The sequence below is a fragment of the Myotis myotis genome, unplaced genomic scaffold (genome assembly GCF_014108235.1).
Source record: "Myotis myotis isolate mMyoMyo1 unplaced genomic scaffold, mMyoMyo1.p scaffold_m19_p_3, whole genome shotgun sequence".
Taxonomy (NCBI): domain Eukaryota; kingdom Metazoa; phylum Chordata; class Mammalia; order Chiroptera; family Vespertilionidae; genus Myotis; species Myotis myotis.
Window position 1 is genome coordinate 162,549,394 of NW_023416335.1, and position 25,058 is coordinate 162,574,451.

At 39.6% G+C, this 25,058-nt stretch overlaps 2 protein-coding genes across 2 annotated transcripts in view; both read right to left on the minus strand.

Annotated features, from left to right (window-relative positions):
- Positions 1-25,058, minus strand: part of SCN8A (sodium voltage-gated channel alpha subunit 8) — a 186,059-nt gene that overhangs the window by 150,588 nt on the left and 10,413 nt on the right. The window lies entirely within an intron of this gene.
- On the minus strand, positions 18,357-24,996 carry LOC118650673 (peptidyl-prolyl cis-trans isomerase A-like). The gene is made up of 2 exons (XM_036299004.1): positions 24,948-24,996; positions 18,357-18,882 (listed from the first exon to the last, which is right to left on the minus strand). The coding sequence occupies exons 1-2, from the start codon at positions 24,994-24,996 to the stop codon at positions 18,383-18,385; spliced, it is 549 nt and encodes a 182-aa protein (XP_036154897.1). The 3' UTR covers positions 18,357-18,382.

The following is a 25,058-nucleotide window of genomic DNA, read 5'->3' on the forward strand; positions in this document are numbered from 1 at the left end:
AGGGAATATTCTGCATATTTCAAGCTCACCAATACTACTCAACAGATATTGAAAACCTTTCAATCCCAGAAATCGTCCCTGAATTGGAAGATAACAGAATACTATCACCTCAATTATGTAAGTCCTCTAACTCATTCTCACTTGCTAACGTATGCTGCAGAATTCACTTACAAACAAGAAAGTTTACAGTACCAGACTTCTGAGGCACCTTAATTTCACCCAGCCCAGCGGTGCTATACTGGGATGCTTCGGTCTCTCCGGGAACACTTGGCAGTGTCTGGAGACATTTTTAAGCATCACAGCTTAAGGGAGGATGACGGGGGGGACAACTACTGGCATCTAGTGGTTGGCCAGGGATGCTGCTAAACATCCTACAATGCACAGAACAGCCCCCCAGAACAAAGAATTATCCTGTTCAAAATGTCAATAGTGCAAAGGCTGAGATTCTTTGATAGCCCAACCACACCAAGGACACTTGCAATTCCTTTATAAAGGTACCAAGTGACAACAGCCTCCACTGCAATATGTATGGTAGGCAGAGAACTGCGACCCGAGGCAGCCCATTTCATCTGTTAACAAATAAGTACATTCCTCAAACTCTATCAGTTTTTCACGTAGCAGTCTGAATGCTAACTCTTGAGGTCAAACAGTAGTCAAATCCCTGTTCTACATGGCAGTACTTCAAAATCAGTAGTTACCACATCTTCCTATATAATAAAGGCCTAATATGCTAAGTGTCTGGTCATCTGGTCGTCCGTTCAACCAATCAAAGTGTAATATGCTAATGATATGCTAAGGCCACTCAACTGCTCGCTGTGACATGCACTGACCACCAGGGGGCAGACGCTGTGACCAGGTTAGCTTGCTGCTGGGGTTCGGCCCATTGGGACTGAGCGAGACAGGCTGGACATGCCCTGAAACCATCCCATGGTTCCTCCCCAGCTGGCCAACATCCCGCATCCCTCCCCAGCTCCGATCGTGCACTTGTGGGGTCCCTCGGCCTGGCCTGTGCCCCCTCGCAATCCAGGACCCCTAGGGGGATGTCAGAGAGCGGTTTCAGCCCGATCCCACAGGCCAAGCTGCGGGACCCCACTGATAAATGAATTCATGCACCGGGCCTCTAGTATATTATAAACATAGTGGATGGACATTTATACAATTGTCTATACATGCTTTTATATTTATCTATTGTCTATACATGCTTTAATGTTTCTTTAAGTTTAAGAGTCCTGTACTGAGTCCTGTCTGGTATGGCTCAGTTGGTTGAGCATCATCCTGTGCACAGAAAGGTGGCAGGCTGGGTTACCAGTCAGAGTACATGCCTAGGCTGTGGGTTCAGTCCCCAGTGGAAGTGCATAAAGAGGCAACCAATTGATGTTTCTTTCTCACATTAATGTCTCTCCTCTCTCTCTCTCTGTCTCTCTCTGTCTCTCTCTGTCTCTCTCTCTCTCTCTCTCTCCCCACCCTTCCTTTCTCTCTAAAAAAAAAAAATTCTCAAGAGCAGGTAATGTGTGTACATTGTGTTGCCCAGATTGCCATTAAGAACATCATCCACACTAGTACTAATACCCAATAGCATATAATCAGTACTTACTAATACTTAACTAAGTTGATGGTGAACCTGAGGGAGGTGGGTACCTGCCAATCTGCTACAATTCCTGGATAAGAAAGGTACTTTTTAAATTTATTTATTTATTTTTATTTTTTAAATATATTTTATTGATTTTTTAAGAGAGGAAGGGAGAGGTATAGAGTCAGAAACATCAATGAGAGAGAAACATCGATCAGCTGCTTCCTGTACACTCCCCACTGGGGATGTGCCTGCAACCAAGGTACATGCCCTTGACCAGAATCGAACCCAGGACCCTTGAGTCCGCAGGCTGACGCTCCATCCACTGACCCAAACCAGTCAGGGCAGAAAGGTACTTTTTTTTTTTTTTTAATGTTTTTATTGATTTGAGAGGGAGAGAAACATGAATTGGCTACCTCCTGCACGGCCCCTACTGGGGATTGAGCCTGCAACCTGGGCATGTGCCCGGATCAGGAATCGAACCGGTGATCTCTTGGTGCATGGGATGACGCTCAACCAACTGAGCCACACAGGCCAGGGCAGTACTCTTATTTTAAAGGAGAAGTGCCACTGGGAGCCCACACAAACACAGGCCTGTGAATACCAATATTCGACTCTTCTTTCCACTCTAAACAGTCTCAACCAGCCACCGACCGCTGGGGGCCAGCGTGCAGTCACACACCGCCCCATCCCCAAACCCAGCTTCTGAGAACACATACCCAGCAAGAATCCTCTTCATCTTCCAGAAGGAAAGTAACCCAAACTTTGGCGCATCTCCATAAAAGACTGCTTGTTTCTGGACTATCTGCTTGGCTGGATTACAAAATTGTTAAAAAAAAAAAAACCTGACGCTCTACATGGATTATATTAATGACATCAGCAGTTCTCCAAAAGCCAGGGGCTTTGTAAGCATTCAGTCTCAACCTTGAAGAGTCTATATAATGACAAGGACTTGCTTCTGAACAAAGTTTGAAGGCTGCTTGCTTGACTCTGATAGCCACAGTGAATAACTGCAATTTTAAAATTATTCTTAAAACCTCGTCAACCTGACCTTTACTACTGTTCCACCAGTCATTCACATTCTAACACACCAGCCTCATTCATACCTCTAATCCTCTATCTGGCATGCCCTTCTTTTGTTTCCCAAATTAAACCTACAGGGCCTTTAAGTTCTGTATCAGGCTCTCTCTCAAACCTTCTATCAAGTCTTTTTTTTTAACTCCACACCCTGTTGGTCTCTCTCAGTCTGTATACCAACTTCTCACTCATTTGCATTTGTTCTGCTTTAGAATTAGTCCCCCAAAGTTTTAATTGGATGTGCTAAACCTTCAACAAGTAGCAATCAATCAACAAATACTTATTGAGTACCCATAATGCACTTTGCACTCTGGCTTCTATAATAGACAGAAAATATGTATACACTTTAGTTATTGCCCTTGAGGTACCAAGACTAACTCATTCAAAACAGTCACTAAATATAAGAAAGCATGTAATTACTAAATTACAGCTATAGATTATAATACTAGAGAAGTTCAGAAAATAAGATCAACCTCCCTGAGTTCTCATTTCTTGGAATGAATGTCAGAAACAAAAGAAAAAAGATATATTCATTCATTCCCTCAATGTTTTCTGAGGCTTTTTATTTATAAGGCACTGTAATATACATTATATTTGTATTGTACTTTAAGTCTGATATTTATTATCTCATTTCACCTTTAACTATAATTTAAGATAGGTAGAGCAGTTGTAATAACCAACCCCATTCTCTAAATGAGGAACCCAGGAGCAGAAAGAAGACATCTGCCCATAATTTACATGTTAACAACAGAACCAACTCTAGAAGAAATCTCCTGACCTGACCTCTAGATCTAAGTTTATAACCCTCTCCACAGTCCCTAATATTTTCCCACAGCCCCTCCTCCCCCTACTCCTTCAGCCACACATGTATAACTGCTTACTTCCTCCATTACAACTATTTAGATGCAATAGTAAAAAGTTTAGACAACTACCTATATGAAAGCTTTCTGAGTTAAAATATTTGCTCTACATCTTTAAAACCTATCAATCATAAGCATTTGCTTATATTTTTAATGAATGTAAAAACTCAAATCCATAATCTAAGCTCCTCTAAATCTATCCAGAAAAAAAAAACCCTGAAAAGTAGAGGGTGGAGGAAAATAGGAAACACAACAAAATAAGAGGATATATTTTTATATTAAACCAGAAGCCCATTGCACGAAGATTCGTGCAATAGGCCTTCCTTCCCCTGACTGCTGGCACCGGTTTTCCTCCGGCACCCGGGACCCAGGCCTTTGGTCCGGCCACAGCGGAGAAGCCAAGCCTCTTCAGTCTTCAGTCTTCAGTCTTCACTCCAGTTGGAGCCTTCAGTCTTCGTTCCACGCCTGCATATGCAAATTAACTGACATCTTTGTTGGGTTAATTTGCATAGTCACTCTGATTGGCTGATGGGTGTAGTGGAGTGACACCAATTTGCATGTTTCTCTTTTATTAGTGTAGATAGTAATGTTTGTAAGGGAGAGTAACACACATCTGTTATATTAAACCCTGTATCTCCAGAGACTTGCAAGTGCCTGGTACATGGTAGATGTTCAATAAATGTTTACATAGTGAATGAATGAATCTGATTTTCCTGATATATCATGAGCTCCTTGCGGGCAAAGACCTCATCTCGGGCACTTTTGTAGGCAGTCAATATCTCAATTAATTAAATTATTCAACTGGTAGATAGAGATCTATGTAGAAAAGTTTAGTTAGTATTCTGTATTTTCTTAAATTATCCCTTTGTCCAATTTGGAATCCATTATTTATAGGGCCAAACTAACAAATGACCAGAGCTGTTTATACCATCCCTGGCATCCAGGTGCCCACACTCTGAACCACCATCTTTATCTAACTCTCACAACCAAGCCAATACTTCCCTGCCCTAAGTCAACCCAGAGCCAGGTTACAGACAACTGGGAACAGCTCCTAACTCCCAAAGCCCATGGAAATTATTCAAAGTAGCCAATCCTAACCATTTCCCTTGCCCTGCCTTGCCTTCCCCATGAAAACACAACAAAGGCTCTGGGCTATACTTCCCCTCATTCCTTCTTCCTCCCAACCAAACCTGTGCTTCCTCCTGTGGCCCTGTGTGGTATGGCATGCATCTTTCTCTTGGAAAATATAAATAATAAATTCTTTTAATTAAAATTTTTTGAATTTTTATTGATCCTAAAAATTAATATTCAATATATTCAAGTTTACAAATTCAAATCCCTCCTTTCCTCTTAAGAATTAAAGTTCAACTTACAAATCTACTTCTATATAAGCACATTTTAACAATTTTTTCTAAGGGGGATTTTACAAATTATACTCTCTGAATGTTTTAAATTGCATTCACAAATTTTCAATGATTCATTCTTTTTAGAGTACTTCAACTGTCTCACTTAACCCTTGGAAGTTTAATTATAAATATCAATATAGTTAGTTCTTAATGTCTCAAATGTTCCCATACTTGCAAAATAAGTCTACACCGCTTACTCAATTACCTATATTAAATTTAAATACAAGGATATTCCCTGTGAGGCTGAGACAGCCTCTGTGAGGCTGAGACGGCCCCTGTGAGGCTGGGACGGCCCCCGTGAGGCTGAGACGGCCCCTGTGAGGCTGAGACGGCCCCTGTGAGGCTGGGACGGCCCCTGTGAGGCTGAGACAGCCCCTGCGAGGCTGAGATGGCCCCCGCGAGTCTGCGCCAGCCCCTGGGAAGCCGAGAAAAATACCACATGATCTCATTCATTTATGGATAATAAAGACCATTATAAACTGATGAACAAAAATAGATACAGAGGCAGAGCAGCATTGAATAGGCTGTCAAACTACAGTGGGAAGCCTTGGGAGGGTTGGGGGGGGGGGTAAGAGATCAACCGAAGGACTTGTATGCATGCATATAAGAATAACCAATGGACACAAGACACTGGGGGGTAGGGGAGGCTGAGGGAATGTCAAGGGGGGGGAAGGAGACATATGTAATACTCTTTGTAATACTTTAAGAAATAAACAAAATTTTAAAAAATATATATATATAAAAAAATAAATACAAGGATATTTTTCTCTCATCGGTAACATTTTATTAAAGTATCTACACTAATAAAAGAGAAACATGCAAACTGGTGTCACTACACCCACCAGCCAATCAGAGCGACTATGCAAATTAACCCAACAAAGATGGCGGCTAATTTGAATACGCAGGAGCGGAACGAAGACTGAGGGCTCCGGCCGGAGTGAAGAGTGAAGACTGAAGACTGAAGACTGAAGACTGAAGACTGAAGACTGAAGAGGCTTGGCTTCTCCGCTGTGGAGAAGCCAAGCTTCGCTGCGGATGGACCAAAGGCCTGGGTCCCGGGTGCTGGAGGAAAACCGGTGCCAGCAGTCAGGGGAAGGAAGGCCTATTGCATGAATCTTCATGCAACGCGCTTCTAGTTACTAATATTTAATATAACAAACAGAGATTTCTCTTTAACAAAAAAAATAATACATGCTTAATTTACTTTACTATTATTATTTTTTTTTTTTTTACAAAGTTCTCACTACGCCATGTTGCCACTCAGACACCTTTATCAAGTAAGGCCAAAGGCACAAGCAATTGGACACTACCATTACCATTGCCATCAGAAGTAAAGAACCAGAACCAATGCAGCCTAACCCTAATTGCTGACTTATACCACCACTTATAAAATCTTACCTTCCCTTTAGATGGCAAACTCCTTGGAAGACTTAAACAAAATCTCTTATGTTCCCTACTCACCAAATTTAATGCCATATATATGTATATTTCAGTCACTTGACAAGCTGAATTTTACATACATAAGTAAATAATTAGTTGACTTGTTAAAAGCCTGAATCTTATCAGATGTTAATTATCCCCTCTGCCTTCAAAAAGCAAAACAAAACCCCAAATGGGTGATTAAACTCTAATTCTGCACAGTCTGTCAGTTTCCTATTATAATTTCAGCTAGAAATTATAAGGCTAAAGACAGAAGGAACTATACATAAAAAATACTGTACTCTTGTTGATAAATTTGTTGCTCACATAAGTCTGAGTTAACAATTCTTAACCTACACTGCATGTATACAGGATTTAATAAATAAGCAATCCACCATCTCCTGTGGTGGATGGTGAGAGGCAGGTTTCTCACTGTCAGAGAGGGAACTGCAAATAGCAAGGGGGGAAGGCTGGAATAAACTCTGTGGTACTGAATTAGAGTTAAGGACATCTGTGTGAACCCATGCTTAACTTAATATATATATATGTTATATGTATGTACATATATACACACACACACACACACATATATGTACAGATTTGTATATTATATATATAGATATATACAGTTAGTAGATATCCTACATAATGAAAGGCTAATATGCAAATTGACCAAATAGCACAAAAACTGGTCACTATGACATGCACTGACCACCAGGGGCAGATGTAAGTGGGCCTAAGCCAGCAGTCTGACATCCCCTGAGGGCTCCCGGACTGCGAGAGGGCACAGGCCGGGCTGAGGGAACCCCCCCTCACCGAGCGCATGAATTTAGTGCACAAATTTAGTGCACTGGGCCTCTAATAGAATTATAAATATGTATATAAACATGGGTTAGTATACATATGTATAATTCCTAGCTCTACCCATTGAAAGGGCCTACTAGTGATGCACATGTGTATGTGTGTGTGTGTGTGTGTGTGTGTGTGTGTGTGCATGCCTCTCTAAAAATCAATTAAGAAATCTTACAGGAGGCAGGCGATCAATGTCTGGCCTCGTGTGTGTGTGTCTAAAAATCAATTAAGAAATCTTAAAAGAAAAAAAAAAAAAGAAGAGCCAGGGCTCTTTAGGAAAACTGCTGATTCTAGACCTAGGGCGGAGAAAATACAAGATGAGTCGGGAATACCTTCTAGTTCCAGAGAATAAGGAGTGTTCAAGTAGCAAAAGGATGACGACATGTCAAAGGAAGACAGTAGCCAAAACTGGAATAATCTGAGCAATGAAATGAATAGCATGGTATTATGTAACCCAAAGTATAAAATAAATACATGAGTTCATACTGAAAAAAATGAATGAAAATAAATAAATACATGGGTAGAAAAACTAAATCTTCCTTTACAGAATTCCAAATAATATACATAGATACTTCTTCCAGAGGTCGAGTTTAATCCTCACCCCTCCTCCCCCAAGTTTGGGCTGGACTCAGTGACTCCTTTCCAAAGAATGCAGTATGGAGAGTGGAGAAACCTGGCAAATATAACCTTAACCTGGCATTCTTTCTTAAAACCCATAACCCCCTACAAAAAAACCAAGCAAACAAAAGACCCATGACCCTAGTCTAATCATGAGAAAGACTTCAACAAACCAAAACTGAGGGACAGGCTACAAAATACCTCACTGGTATTCCCCAAAACTGCCAAGGTTATAAAAAACAAGGGAAGTTCGAGAAACTGTCACAGACCGGAGGATACTAGGAGACACGATGACTAAAAGCAATTGCAATGCAGTACACTGGACTAGATCCTAGAACAGAAAAAGACATTAGTGTAAAAAAAGGTAAAATCCAAATAAAGCCTGGAATTTAATAGTAATGTACCAACATTGGTTTCTTAATTTTGACAAAAATACCAGGGTAATGTAAGATGTTGATATTAGGGAAAACTGAGTCTTTGCAACTTTCTGTAAATCCAAAATTATTCCAAACTAAAAAGTTGATTTTTTAAAATTATCTAATGCTAGTTTAGGGTCAAATTAGTGAGAAAAATTAACTAATTAAAGCCTTATTTGCCCTAGCTGGTTGGGCTCAATGGCTAGAGTGTCCGCCTGCGGACTGAAGGAGTCCCAGGTTCGATTCCAGCCAAGGGCACATGCCCGGGTTGCAGACTCGATCCCCAGTAGGGGTTGTGCAGGAGGCAGCCAATCAATGATTCTCTCTCATCATTGATGTTTCTATCTTTCTCTCCCTCTTTCTTCCTCTCTGAAATCAATAAGAAAATATATTTTTTAAAAAAACCTTATTTGCAGGATTTCTGTGTGACATATCTTTTTACAGAGAGCAAATACAGTGCACTTGACATACTATCTTGTATACTGAATCGATTGTATGGATACTTTTCTTGACAAAAAAGAATGCATGTCCATGGCACATTCATGGTCAGATGCTTCACCAGAGGTAGAAATAATCCCCAAAATACATAACTACATATTCTTTCTTTCCATGCCTCCAGATAAGATTAACTGGATGTCCCTGGTTATCTTGCCTGTGTAGAACTCTAGCCTCTCTTGGGACTCTCACCTTGTATGGTCTGGACCCTGGTCTACCTATAATGGGCCTAGGGCTGTGGATGAGACTCTGCCCCTTCCTTCTAGAATTCACTATTGCCTCTGATACAAAACTAAAGAGATCTGAACTACCCCAGTCTCTTCGTGTCCATATTAAATTATCCCCAGAAGCATCACCATGTACATAAAAACTGGTAATAGCGATATCCTAGTCTGTCAAATAACTGCATAGGTTCTGCATAAGATATCAGAACTGATGAGTAACACCTGATACCCACCCCTACTGTTAGATTTTTTTGAGAGCTCACTATTTAAAAGGGGACGTCAATGCGATGCACTTTGTATTCCCAAATGAAAAGTAGTAGTATTTTTTAAGGTAACAATTTAGAATACTAAGAATTCATTGGCTGCTCTCTGGAAAGATGTATACTGACAACATAAATTCTTATCTCTAAATCCAAATTCAGAAAATGGCATTCAAAAGGCAATTTCTAGACCCAAAAGAACACAATAAGTTAACAGTTGACAAGGGCCACCTTCACTTAATATGCTTTATATGCTAAGCAGAAAAGGTCACAAAACTTTATGAAGAAATAAAAAATATAGCATTTAAGCAGTAAAAATGTTAAAAGGAAAAAGAGCATTCTGTACAAAAATGCTAGGGTCCCTCCTTAGGGTGTCTCTTCCAAAAGGGTCCCTGCAGCCCACCTGTTAGTACAGTCCAATCACTTGATCTTTCAGGATTGGTAACCTGCCACCCTTGGTCCTCTCTCAGCATGTGTTTATTAAATAACCAAAGTTCCTGGTTCCAGTTAAGATGGAATAAGTCCACTCCACCCTGTCTGTCCCACTGAAGTCAACTGAAAACCAAAACTCAATATATCATAAAACCAGCAGAGCGTTTCTTTTTCCTTCTCCTGGTATTTCTTGGCCTGGACTTTAAGGCAACCCAAACCCAGAACTATGCACCACGCGCAGAGAAAGAACTCGAAGAGAAGACTCTGTTTTGGGACCAAGAAGCAGGAAAAGGAGCCCCTAAAAGTCAAAGGGAGCAGAGGAAATCCCTCGATTTTGTTGGTTTTCTTTCTGTTCTCTCCTGTCCTACCCCAAGGCAATTAGGCAGCACTGGGAATGACAACAGCAGCTTAGATGGAAGAACCTCTGCTCTGATGGGAGGAACTGAGATCCCAAGAGCACAGAGGGAATCTCCATTGCTTTGTTTTCTCTCCCTATCCTCTTGCCATTTGGTTCCCCAGGGAAATGTGGGCACAGAGAGTGCAAGGCAGAGCAAAGAAATTAGTCTTAGCTTTTTAGCAAGAGAAGCAGGAAGGAGAATCCTTTGGATCTGGAACATTGGGAGAACAACAGAAAGGAGAGGAAGCTCAATAAAGCCGTATGTGAACTCCAGGGCACATCTCTAAGCTGCACATGCAAGTCTCTGACTTTACAGCATACCAAAGGTTTTGACAACTGATCTATGGGGTATACCACTGCCCAGGTCTGAGGCTGGCCACTGGCTGGCATATACATGAGCCAAACTAAATGTGTATGCACAGCAAATACTTTTGAAAACTGAACAGATAGTGAATCCCAGCTCATTAGAAGGCAGGTAGGTACTTGCAGCCTGAATCTAGCTCAATTGACTGCCTGCTTTAAAAAACAAAAGGAAATATAATCTATAGGATTTAAACAAGACCCAAAGTCTCATAAGATAATATTCAAAGTGTCCAAGATAAAAATCCAAACTGTATACAAAGAAACCGAAAATCTCAACATCTCACAAAGGAAAAGATAATCAACAGACACCAACCCCAAGATATTAGGGTTATCAAAGACTTTAAAGCAGCTACTATAATCATGCTCCAAGAAATAAAGGCAAACACTCTTGAAGTGAGTGGAAAAATAGAAAGTCTTAAAGAAATACAACACTTTTCTTAAAAAAGGAAATATTTAAACTAGAAAATATATTTTAAAATTCATTGGATGGGATCAATAGTATAATTGAGATGACAGAAGAGCCAATGAATTTGAAGATGGACCAACAAAAAATTTCCAAGCAGAACAACAAAGAGAAAAAAGATTGTGGAAAAACAAACAAACAAACAAAAAAACCAGAAGACATAAAAAGAATACCACCAAAGACCTAACAACACCAAAGGCCTAACACTTGTATCATCAAATACCTATATGAAAAGGAGAAAGAGTGGTTCAGGAGAAAAAGAAAAAAAAAGAAAAAAAAAGCTGAAGAAATAACAGGTGAAAAATTCCTAAATTTGGAATAGAAATAAAGAAATAGCAATAAATATGGTAAATACCTAAGTAAATATAACACCTTATTTTACTCATCTAAAGTCCTTTAAAATACAAATGATGGCTAAAAGTAAAAAATATAACAATGTGTGATGGGGTTTTCAATAAAAGTACATGTAATACATATAACAATTACAACATAAAAGGGAGAAGGTAAACCAATCTATATGGTACTAAAGCTTTTAGATTCTACTTGAAGTGATACATATTAATTCTAAGTAGACTGAATACTAATTATGAATATTATAATCTGTAGTCAACATTAAAATAACTATACAAATGGAGATAGTTAAAATCTCAATAGATAAATTAAAATAGAATACTAAAAAAATATTCAAATACTCCAAAAGAAGGGTAGGGAAACAAAACACACAGAGGGAACAAACAATACAAATAATAACATGGCAGACCTAAATCCAAAATGCCAATAATTTTTTTTTAAAATATATTTTATTGATTTTTTACAGAGAGGAAGGGAGAGACATAGAGAGTTAGAAACATCGATGAGAGAGAAACATCGATCAGCCGCCTCCTGCACATCTCCTACTGGGGATGTGCCCACAACCCAGGTACATGCCCTTCACCGGAATCGAACCCGGGACCTTTCAGTCCGCAGGCCAACGCTCTATCCACTGAGCCAAACCGGTTTTGGCGCCAATAATTATATTAAATGTAAATGGTCTCTACCAGAAACCCACCAAATACAATGATATATGTAGGTTAAAAATAAAAGCATGCTAAATGTAATATGGCAACCTGGACTGAATTATAGAACAGAAAAAGGACACTAGTAGAAAATCTGGTGAAATCCAAATAAAATTTGTAGTTTACTTAATAGAGTACTATACCAACGTTAAATTCTTACTTTTGATAAATGTACCTGCATAAGATGTTAACATGGGGGGAAACTAGATGAAGGGCATGTAGGAACTCTCTGTATTATTTTTGCAACTCATTTATAAATCTGAAATTATTTCAAAATTGAAAAAATATATATTTTAAGTAAAAAGAGGAGAAAATGTATACCATGAACACATTAATCAATAGAAAATTGCAGTGGCTGTATTAACATCAGACAAAGTATATGTCAAAGCAAGGAAAATTACCAGGGTTAAAAGGGACATTAAATAATGATAAAAAGGTTCAATTCACCAAAAGACGTAACAATCCTAAATGTATATGCACCTAACATAAGAGCCTCAAATATATGAAGCAAAAATTGATAGAACTAAGGGAAGAAATGAAAAAATCTACAATTATAGTTGGAGACTTAATCTTACTTTCTCAGTAATCAATAAAACAAGTGCACAGAAAATAATCAAGGATATCAAAACACAAAGTTGAATACTTTACATATATACAACTCCTATTTGTCAAATAGACCTCAATAAAGCTGAAAAATAAATAAAAAATAATGTTGCAATTAAATAATTAAATCACATTTTAATTTTTTTAAAGGAAAAGATAAATAATAGAGAGGAACTGAACAATGCCGTCAACCAAATTTACAAAAAATTTCACCTAATAACAGCAGTTTTCAAGTGCACATAGAACATTCACCCAGCTAGACCATATCTTGGGGCATAAAACAAAATCTTAACAAATTTAAAAGTATTGGAATAATACAAAGTATGCTCTCTGACCAAAATTTAATTAAGCTAGGAATCAATAAAATAAAGATTCTGGAAAAGCTTTCAACACACCAAATACTCAAACAACACACTTCTAAATAATTCATTGGTCAAAGAAGAAGTCTCAAGGGAAATAAAAATTCAACATATCTATTTGTGAAATGCAGCCCACAGCAGTGCTTAGAGGGAATTTACAGAATTAAAAGCTTATATTGGAAAAGAAGAAAGGTCTTAAATCAACCATCCACCTTAAAAAAAAAAAAAAGAGTAAATTAACTCAAAGCAAGTAGAATAAAAAACAGAAACCAATTAAATTGAAAAGACAAACACCAATAAAATAAAAGGCTGGTTCTCTGAAAAGATGTATAAAATTGATAGGCCTCTAGCCACCCTCCAAAATGAATGAATACAGTAGTCCCCTTTTATCTGTGTTATCACTCTCTGCGGTGTCAGTTACCCACAGTCAACTGCGGTCTGAATACATTAAATGGAAAATTCCAGAAAGAATTCATAAGTTTTAAATTGCATGCCATTCTGAGTAGCTTGATGAAACCTCTCTTGGGACAACCATCTGGGACATTAATTATCCCTTTGTCAAGCTGTATATGCTACCCACCCATAAGATCTACTGTCATGGTATCACAGCTCTTGTGTTCAAGTAACCTTTTTCTTACTTAATAATTGCCTCAAAGTGCAAGAGAAGTGATATTGGCAATTCAGATATGCCAAAGAGAAGTTATAAAGTGCTTCCTATAAGTGAACAGACTACAGTTCTCAAGTTAATAAGGCATTTTATCATCTCACATAAGAAGGGTAAGTACAATACAATAAGATATTTTGAGAGACACCACATTCACATGACTTTTATTACAGTATTGTTATAATTGTCCTATTTAAGTATTAATTACTAGTGGCCCAGTGCACGAAATTTGTGCACAGGGGGTAGGGGGTTGCCCTCAGCCCAGCCTGAACCCTCTCCAATAGGGGACCCCTTGAGGGATGTCCGACTGCCAGTTTAGGCCCGGTCCCACATTCGGGCCTAAACTGGCAGTCGGACATCCCTCTCACAATCTGGGACCACTGGCTCCTAACTGCTCACCTGCCTGCCTGCCTGATCACCGCTAACTGCCTCCGCCTGCCTGCCTGATTGCCCCTAACTGCCCTCCCCTACCAGCCTGATCTCGCCCCCAACAGCCCTCCCCTGCCAGCCTGATCGCGCCATCAACTGCCCTCCCCTGCTGGCCTGATTGCCCCTAATTGCCTCTGCCTCAGCCCTCACCGCCATGGCTTTGTCCAGAAGGAAGTCGGACATCCAGAAGATGGCCAGTCGACCCGGTCTAATTAGCATATTACCCTTCTATTAGTATTGGTAGATTATATAGGATAGGATTGCTTAAATGGGGGGAGTGGGGGAGCCTTTTTCAGCAGGAGGAGATGCTCTTGGCAGACAAAAATACATAATCCCTATATCTGGATAGCCAGCCATATGCACTATACTGCCAAACCGGTCATTAAAAAATTGAACCACTTTCTTACACCTTACACCAAACAGCTGTTGCCCTTAAAACCCCTCCTCAGCCCCCACCTTAGGTTCTGCCTTCGCAGTTCACCCAGATTAGGTTCTGCTTGGTCGGTTTCTATGCCAGTCAGCATCAAAAGCTCCGCCTCCTATGCAACCACTGGCTCCTCGCACTTCACCCAGATTTGGTTCTGATTGGTCAGTTTCTATGCCAGTCAGCATCTCTGGGCCTATCTCCAGGCCTAATCAGAGAGGCAGGGCTGGTCAGCAGCCCCAGCAGAGGCCTGGAGAGAAACAGAAGCGTGGCTGCTGGCCAGGCCCGGAGTGAGAGAGGCAAGGGCTGATCAACAGCTGCCACAGAGGCTATGGATCAGACCCTGCTTCTCTCTCCAGGCCTCTCTCCGGGCCCAATCCGCAGCCCCCTCGGCAGTCAGCACTGGCAACCCAGCACTGACTGCAGGACTGACTTCCGGTGGGTCGAGCCTTCGGTCGTTTTGGATGTTATGGACCCTGGGTTTTTATATATTAGGATTATTAATCTCTTACTGTGCCTAATTTATAAATTAAACTTTATCATAGGTATGTTTGTATAAGAAAAAAACATAATTTACATATATAGGGTTGAGTATTAGCCACAGTTTCAGGTATCCACTGGGGGTCTTGTAATGTATCCTATACAGATAAGGAGGGGCCTACTGTAGATAAAGTATCAATATCAGGAATGAAAGAAGCAATATCACTATAGATCCACAGACATTAAAAGGATAAAAAGGATACTCATACAAACAAATCTATGTACATAAATTCGACAACTCAGATGAAATGGACTAATTCCTTAAAAGCTGCAAAGTACCAAAACTCACCCGGAAAGAAATAGACTACCTGAATAACCTATATCTATTAAAGAAATCGAATTTGTAGTTTAACACCTTCACACAAAGAAAACCCTAGACTCAGATGGCTTCATTGGAGAATTCTGCCAAACAAAAAGAGAGAATTTTACACATCTCTTCCAGAAAAATTAAACGGAACATTCTCTAACTGGCTTTATAAAAACAGCATTCTCCTGATACTAAAACTAGACAAAGATAGCACAAGAAAAAAACAAAACTACAAACCAATATCCACATGACCATAGATGCAAATTCCTCGACAAAATATTTTAATGAACCTTGACCTAAATTTAATTAACTCATCCAAAAATCAACTAAAATGAATCATAGATGTAAATGTAAAATGTGAAACTATAAAAAATCTTTAAAAAGAAGACTATCTTTGTGACCTTGGACAAAGAATTTTTATACCAAAACATGATCCATAAAAGAAAGACACAAATTTGACTTACTCAAAATTTAAAACTTTAGTTCTACAAAAGATGAAAAAGAAAAACTACACATTAGGAACAAATATATAAAACTTATTTATCTGACAAAAGACTCGTATCCAGGATATATTAAAAGAAAAAAACTCTCAAAACTCACAGAAAGAAAACAAATAATCCAACTTAAAAACTAGGCAAAAGGCCCTGGCTGGTATGGTTCGGTTGGTTGGAGCATCATCCCATGCACCAGAAGGTCTCAGGTTCAATTCCCAGTTAGGGCACATACCTAGGTTTCAGGTTTGACCCCCTGTTGGGGCATGTACAGGAGGCAACTGATTGATGTATTTCTCTCATCCATATCTCTCTCTCTCTCTCTCTCTCTCTCTCTCTCTCTCTCTCTTTCCCTCCCTCCCTCTCTCTCTCCTCCCCTCTCTAAAATAAATGTAAAAACCAGGCAAAATATTTGAGCAGACACTTCACCAAAGATATATTAAAATACATGGTTATAAGAATGTGAAAAGATGCTCAATATCATTAGCCATTAGGGATATGCAAATTGAAATCATGAGGTAACACTACATACCTATTAAAGTGACTAGAATAAAAAATCTGAATGTTCAATGTCACTAATCATAAGGGCAATGCAAATCAAAACTACAATAAGATATTACCTCACACCTGTCAGATGGCTATGACCAAAAAAAAGACATTAAGTGTTAGCAAGGATGTGGAGAAATGTTGGAACCCTGGCACACTATTGCTGGGAATGCAAAAGGGTACAGCTGCAATGGAAAAATAGTATGGAGGTTCCTCAAAAAATTTAAAAAAGAACTACTGTATGATTTAGCAATCCCACTTCTGTGTATATACCCAAAGAAACTGAAATCAGGATCTCAAAGAGATATTAGCTCTCTCAGTGTTCATCACAGCACTATTCACAATAGCCAAAATTGGAAATGTCCATCAATAGATGAACTGATTTTTAAAATGGGGCACATGTTCTCTCGTTCTCTCTCTCTCTCTCTCTCTCTCTCTAATATTATTCAGCCTTTTCAAAGAAGGAAAATTTGCCTGGCCGGCTTAGCTCAGTGGTTGAGCGCTGACCTATGAACCAGGAAGTCAAGGTTCAATTCCCGGTCAGGACACATGCCCGGGTTGCAGGCTTAATCCCCAGTGTGGACGTGCAAGAGGCAGCCAATCAATGATTCTCTCTCACCACTGATGTTTCTATTCTCTCTCTCCCTCTCCTTTCTCTCTAAAATCAATAAAAATACATTTTAAAACATTTTTTAAATAAATAAAAGAAGAAAAATATGACACAAGCTATAACATGAACGAACTTTGGTGACATTATTCTAAGTGCAATAATCCAGTCAAAGAGAGAGAAATACTGCATGATTCTGCATATATGAGTTACCTGACATAGTCAAATTCACAGAATTCAAGTGGAATGATAGTTGCCAGGGGCTGGGGGAGGGCAAAATGGGAGGTTACTAATCAATGGGCATAGAGTTTCAGTTAAGTAAGATGAATAAACTCTAGAGATCCACTGTACAACCTTGTACCTATAGTCAACAATAATGTATTGCACATTCAAAATTTTGCTGCGGGTAAATCTCACATTGTATTCTTACCACAATAACATAAACTTTAAAAAAAATTGACAATTCCAAATGCAAATGAGGATATGGAGCACCTGAACTCTCATATATTGCCAACGGGAATGTAAAATGGTACAACCACCTGATGAATGGATAAACAAACTATTATGTAACCAACAATGAAATACTACTCAGCAATAAAAAAGAACAAACTACTGATAGATGTAACAACATGGATTAAATCTCCACGGTATTGTGCTGAGTGAAAGAAGCCAATCTCAAAGAGTTACTGGTATATCCTGTAGTATAATTAATCCCATTTACATGACATTCTAGAAAAGACAAAACCACAGGAATGGAGAACTGATCAGGGGCTGCCAGGGATTAGGAGTTAAAAAGAATCTGACTACAAAGGGGCAGCAGTGGGGAGCTTTTCGAGGTGAAGGAACTGTTCTCTGTCCTGACTGTGGTGGTGATTACATGAATCTATACATGTGTTAAGATTCATGAAACTGTATACCAAAATTTCTTCAACTGTACTATTTGTAAATTTTAAAAATAGTAACAATAAAAGAAAAAATAACTAAAGCTGTTAAAAATAAAAGGAAAAATACAGTCGCTATATATGAACTAGAACTTTAAAAGCTTTTCAAATATTAGTTCTATTGAACTTAGTCTTTGAAGGAGTACGCTATTTGATTATAGTTCCCTAACAGAAATATATTTCCAAATAGAAAAAAGAACACTGTTTGTCCCAGGGACACTGTGTATTGGCCTAAAGTCACAACTAGACTGCAGGGGTTCTGATACCTAAATGTTGGCCATAATAACGCTGATACTTGCTAAAAATACAGACTAGCACCCATACTTTGAACTTTATACTGGATTTTTTTTTTTGACAAACAACGGTTTAGTTTTTATTTCATAATCATAAACTTAACTCTGCAATCCAGCTAGACCGGGAAGGGGTAGGGACATTATGGAACCCAATAAATTGGCAAGAGCACAAAGATTATGGAACATTCCAAGCAAATCGGAGTGAATGGGTGCTCCCCTGAGCTACAGAAGGAATGGTCTGGTGGTTAAGATAAAACACAAGTCAAATTTATTAGAGTTGCCCACAGTCAGCAATGGTGAGCTTCTTGCTGGTCTTGCCATTCCTGGACCCTGCAGAGCGCTCCATGGCTGCCACAATATCCATGCCTTCCTTCACCTGGCCAAAGACCACATGCTTGCCCTCCAACCACTCAGGCTTGGCAGTGCAGATGAAAAACTGGGAGCCGTTTGTGTTCGGTCCAGCATTTGCCATGGACAAGATGCCAGGACCTGTATGTTTCAGGACGAAGTTCTCCTCCTCAAATTTCTCCCCATGGACGGACTTGCTGCCTGTGCCATTGTGGTGTGTTAAGTCACTACCCTGGCACATAAATCCCGGAATAATTCTGTGAAAGCAGGAACCTTTGTACCCAAATCCCTTCTCCCCAGTGCTCAGAGCACGGAAGTTTTCTGCCGTCTTTGGAACTTTGTCTGCAAACAGCTCGAAGGAGATGCGGCCCCGGGGCTCGCCGTCGGCGGCGATGTCCAAGTACACGGTGGGGTTCACTACGGCTGCTCACGGGCGGCTTCCAGGCGGTGTCTGCAAAACCTATACTGGATTTTTATAATACCCCCAAAAGTCAGCATTCAGTTGCCACAAATAAGAGTTCTTACCAGGTTTTGTGATTAAACCATGGAAGAAAAAACAACAGCTAGAAAGACCTTGACAACTCAACATCTATAAACAGAATCAGTGCCTATAAGGAACTGATGTTTCTGGAATCCTGGCTAGAAAAGTGACACTTTTTTCTTGAAAATTTGCAACAGATTGCACTAATAAGTGCATTTCTCTTAAAACAAACAAACAAAAAACAGAACACCTTTCTCTGAGCACTCCCCTGGGCAAAAGCAGCGCTCCGGAACGGAGCCCAAGTCACAGTGCCCCGTATGACAGCCATGCCTCATCCCTGGAAACCAGCAAGGTGGCCTGCTGAGGAGGGAAGCAGAAGATGTGACAACTCCTACAACCTACTGGGGACAATATAAACCAGGGATTTACTAATGGTCAGGAAGAAGCATGTGGCTAGGAACAAAGCACATCAGCCCCCAAGGGTCAGGTTGGATATAATCTGATTAAAATTAAACATGGAGCTCTAGCTGGTTTGACTCAGTAGATAGAGCGTTGGTCTGTGGACTGAAGGGTATGGGTTCGATTCCAGTCAACAGCATGTACCTTGGTTGCAGGCTCTATCCCTGGCCTGGTTGGGGTGCATGTGGGAGGCAACCAATCGATGTGTCTCTCTCACATCAGTGTTTCTCTCTCTGGGTCTCCCCCTCTCCCTTCCACTCTTTCTAAAAATCAATGAAAAATTTTTCCTCAGGTGAGGATTAACAAACAAAATGAAAAACACTCAAATCTAATAATGAGTCTCTGACAGCCACTCATCACATAGAATGGACTTATTTTCTTTGACCTAGAAAGCTTTTGAGCAATTTCTAATGCCAAGAGTCTACATTAAGATCCCAAAATAAAAGAAGTCTTACTCCTTTGGCACTTATGTCTGAAGTTTCCAGGATGAACCAGAAAAAGAAAAAGCCTTGTGAGGTAAGTGAAATACTCACATGATCATTCTACTTTGTTTCCCCTCTACAGTTAACCACTCAATCTGTGCCTTTCTTGAGTCTTATACTCACTCTGTCTCTTCTGGAGACAAGAAACAAGAAATATTATAAAAAGAAGGAAAGCAAAAAAAATTTTTTTGTTTAATCTATAAACAGTACTTGCACTAGACTATCTATATTAATAAAACAAATGGCCATCATTCAGTTAAGTGGTCTTTATGAACTTCCCTCATCCAAGGCTATCTGAAGAATGCCTTCCCAAGGGGCTGTTGTTTAACTGTTCTTAATCACTGTTACTGTGAGCACTCAAATTAGGAAGCAGGGACAAACTTACAATGTGATTGCACAGAGAACTTCCTAATGGGATTACTGTAAGGATGCTTTGCATCCCTAAATAAACTGCTAAATTTACTAACAGTTTGTACATGAACTCTGCCTGCTCTACTGGTTCCACACAAACCATGGGGACTTCTGCCAACTGTCTAAGCACAGACGGTGGCAAATGCTAATGGAATCTGCATGAATTCAGTAACTTTAGTGGTGAGAAGGAGAAAAATATTAACAAATTAAATGAAATGTTTTACTGCATTCCATTACTTTTCTCATTCTGTGATTTTGTATGTATATATTCTGATGTTCCAATCACCCTTTATTTTTTCTTAGTCAATGATCTTTACTGACTACAAAAGGCTGGGTCAGACCCCAAGTTCCCTGAGCTCAGCCTTTGCTCTAAATCCCCACTACACCAGGTGTACCGGTTAATAATGCAGATTTTGTAATCAAAGAAAACACGATCATTTCAAGAGAAACATCAAAAGTGCTTTATTCAAAGTAATGTCCATTGCTAGCTACACATTTCCCCCATCTTTCAGGTAATTTGTGGATACCGTCCCAATAGAACTTTTCTTGTTTTGAAGCAAACCATTCAGAGACCCAATCTTCCACTTCTTCGTACGTTTTGGAGTGCTGCTCAGAAAGTGCATGTGCCATCGATCCAAACAAGTGATAATCTGAAGGAGCAAGGTCTGGTGAGTACAGCGGTTGGATTAATACTTCCCAGGAAAGATCTTTTAATGTATCTTTAACTGGTTTTGAAGTGTGTGATGGTGCATTATCATGAAGCAAAATTACTTTGCCGTGTCTTCTGGCCAATTCTGGTTGTTTTACGATCAAAGCGTTGTTCAAATTGATTATTTGTTGTCGGTAGCGATCAGTATTAATGGTTTCACCTGGTTTTAGAAGCTCATAATACACCACACCTTCCGGATCCCACCAGACACAGAGCACTGTCTTCTTTCCGAAGCGATCTGGCCTTGCAGTTGATGTTGATGATTGAACTGGATCAACCCATGATTTTGTGCATTTGGGATCCTCAAAATAAATCCACTTTTCATCGCCAGTCACAATTCGATGCAAAAAAGACTTTCTTTTATGACGTTGAAGCAACATTTTACTGATGACTTTTTGGTTTTCCATTTGTCTTTCGTTCAGTTGATGTAGCACCCATTTTCCTTCCTTTAAAATCAGCGTTTCTCAACCTGTGGGTAGCGACGCCTTTGGGGATCAAACGACCCTTTCACAGGGGTCGCCTAAGGCCATCGGAAAACACATAGATAATTACATTTTGTTGTTGTGATTAATCACTATGCTTTAATTATGTTCAATTTGTTACAATGAAAATACATCCTGCATATCAGATATTTACATTACAATTCATAACAGTAGCAAAATTGCAGTTATGAAGTAGCAACGAAAATAATTTTATGGTTGGGGGTCACCACAACATGAGGAACTGTATTAAAGGGTCGCAGCATTAGGAAGGTTGAGAACCACTGCTTTAAAATCTTTCCCATTGCTTGTAAACGATCGGAAATTGTTTGCTGAGCAATGTTTAATCTTTCTGCAAGTTGTATTTGAGTTTGACACGCATCTTCATCCAGTAATGCTTGTAACTGTTGGTCTTCAAACTTTTTTGGTTGACCTGGACGTTCTTTGCCTTTCACATCGAAATCATCACTTTTAAAGCGTTTAAACCAGCATTCACAAGTATCTTAAGATGAAGCATGTTCACCATAAGCTTCCCGAAGTATACGATAACTTTTTCTTCAAAATAAAGTAATGAATTAAAACTTCCCACAAATGCTCTCTTTTTTTGGCACAAAATTCGACATTTTTAAGCGTAAAAAATATCTATGATGTTAACACCTTCAGCAAATTTGACATATGAAGTTTTGAAGCTTGCTGTCAATACAACAAAATAGCATACATATCAAATTGCATGTCTATCAACATATGTGTAATTCCATTTACTGAAAAAAATCCACATTAGTAACCGGTACACCTGGGTATTTTGAAATTGTACATTACAGCCCACGTGTCTTGTACCCCAGCTTGGCCAAGGAAGTTTATTCAAGTCAAGTCTGACATTTGGTGTCCAAAGCCGGATTCAGTACCCTAGAAGAAAGCAACAGCACTGGCTGATAAGGCTTTTAACTCTTTCTTTCTGCTTTCACATATTAGAATCCTCTCAGTCGCTATCCTTAATTCTCCCTGCAATTTCAAATACTATTGCTCTCATGAAGCACAGAGGATATAAGCAAATGATCAAAGAAAGAAAGCCAGGGAATTTCAGTAAAGACAAAACAGTCATCCATCAGGTCTATGAAAAGGAGTATAATTTTTGTTTCTCTATACACTAAACTGAAGGCTAGTTGAAAATATCAAGAAAAAAAAATGAATTACGTGGCTGTAAATGGGTAGAATGAAAGACTCCAAAATAAGAAAAAGATAAAGATCCACAAAGATTAAGTAATCTTTATCAGTGAGAGGGCACAGAGAATAAAGAAGTTGGAAAATTTAGGTTTTCCTTAAAGAAATAACAGTAGAAGCTCTAGGGGGAGGGGGGAACCCCTCTACAGAGAAAGGCTTAAAAATTAGAAATAAAGATAGCTTGCTAACCAAGATGCTCTGGATTAGAATGCCAACATGTATTACCGAGCATACGTCCCCAGATTTTCTAAATAGAATATTCTGTCTCTAAAACTTTAAAATAGCAAAATAATCTTTAACTATTCCTCCTTCCCCTTTCACCTTGTAAAGTCAATCACCAAGTCCTATTGAGTCATCCTATACACTATTTCTTACATTAGAAAACTGTTACTTAAACACACACATCCATGTGACACACATATACGAAATTATATTATTTTCCTTCCTATCTTTTTCATTATTATCCTACTCCATGCCTTTGTCACCGCACAGCGAGGCCAAATCAAAGAGCCCATTAGCTGGATGCTCATTCTAGTCCGTGCTATTAGACACTGCTGCCCAATCCTCCTAAAACATCACAGCAGCTTTGATGATGTGGCATTCTGTACTCCCTCAGAAATCTTCCATGTTCTCCATTGTCTCTAAGGATACATACAACTTCCCAAAAGACTTAATATTTGGCAAACCATACCCTATCTATCTTTCCAGGCTTATCTGCCACTGGGGGATCCCACCAAAGCCCAACTGATTTGCTCACTGCTCCATGAAAACACTCTGTACATTCTCACCTTCTCACTTTGGCTCACGCTGTTCTACCCAACCATCCTGTCAAGTCCAGCTCAAATCATACTTCTTCCATCAATCATACTAGCTTGAAGTTCTTGCCTTTCTAAAAAATCAATTATTTTCTGTACCACTTATGTGGCAATTAAACCCTGTTCAATTGCTATCATGAACCATTATGAAAACTTCTACTTATTAAGCATTTTGTGTTTACAATTTATTTCACCAAATAAATAAGTTCCTAAAATAAAAGGTTTATCTTTTCTGTATCTTTCAATACTTGTCACAATGTCTCACCTTTAGTTGTTGCTCACTAAATATTTGTTGGTTGTGTGTGGTCAGGATAGGTGATTTATAGTTCCCCACTGAAAGCAATAATTCTATGTATGTAGTGAGACTGATAGCTCTCAAGGTCATGTCTTCCTCTACACTTTTATTTTCATAGATAATTTTTAAATGGAAATCCTAAAAAGCAATGTATGTAGTACAAAAGGATTCCTTTGACCCAAACTAACTTTTTGCTTTAAATAAGCTAAGAAATTAGGATATATCTATCTCACTACGAAAAATAAAACACAGGAATTATCTATGTCTATCTATGTAGTTCTGTTTAGTTCCGGAGAATAAAACAAGGCCCAATAGGTAGAAATTATAGGAAAGCAGATTTCACTCACTATAAGGAATAACTTCTAACAATTGGAATTATCCTACGATAGAACCAGGGCCTCAGGAGGTGGGGACTCCCTATCACCTAAGTGTTCAAGCAGAGGCTAGGCATCCAGACACTAGAAATGTTGAAAAGGAAACTCACCCCAATCTCCCTCCGATATCAGCCAGGCAACCCTTCTACGGCAACCCTTCTACAGCACACCTTCTGGAAGGTGTGAAAGACGATTGGGTGTTTAGACAACACCCTGGACACAGGACTGCTGACAGCCAGGGCGTGCTCTAGGCATGGGGAGGGTGGTGGATAAAGAGTCAGATGGGCCTGGCTGGTGTGGCTCAGTGATTGAGTGTTGACCTATGAACCAGGAGGTCACAGTTAGGTTCCAGGTCAGGGCACATGCCCAGGTTACAGGCTCGATCCCCAGTAGGGGGCCTGCAGGAGGCAGCCCATCAATGATTCTCTCTCATCACTGATGCTTCCATCTCTCTCTCTCCCTCTCCATTCCTCTCTGAAATCAATAAAATATATATTTCTTTTTAAAAAATCAAATGGGGTGACCTGTGCAGAAACCAGAACTGACCTCTAGGAAGGAAGGGGAAGCCAAGACTAACAGCAGATGGGTCTCTCCAAGACTGGGTGCCAATGCAGGAGCAGGTGGGAGGGCTGGGGTGGGACAGGTCTGAGCAGCTTGGCCTCACCTCCCAGGACTGCCTAACAAGGCCAACAGGTTCCCCCAGCTATATCCAGCTGGTCCACTTTGCTTCCCAAGCGCTCTTTACTAAGGATTGTACCACACCTACTTCCAAAAACAAGCCGAAGGAGCTCAAAATAAAAGGCAGGGACATTAAGGCGTTAACACCAGAGAAGGGTCATCCTGTCCACCGGTAGCCCCTCCAGCAGAGGACAG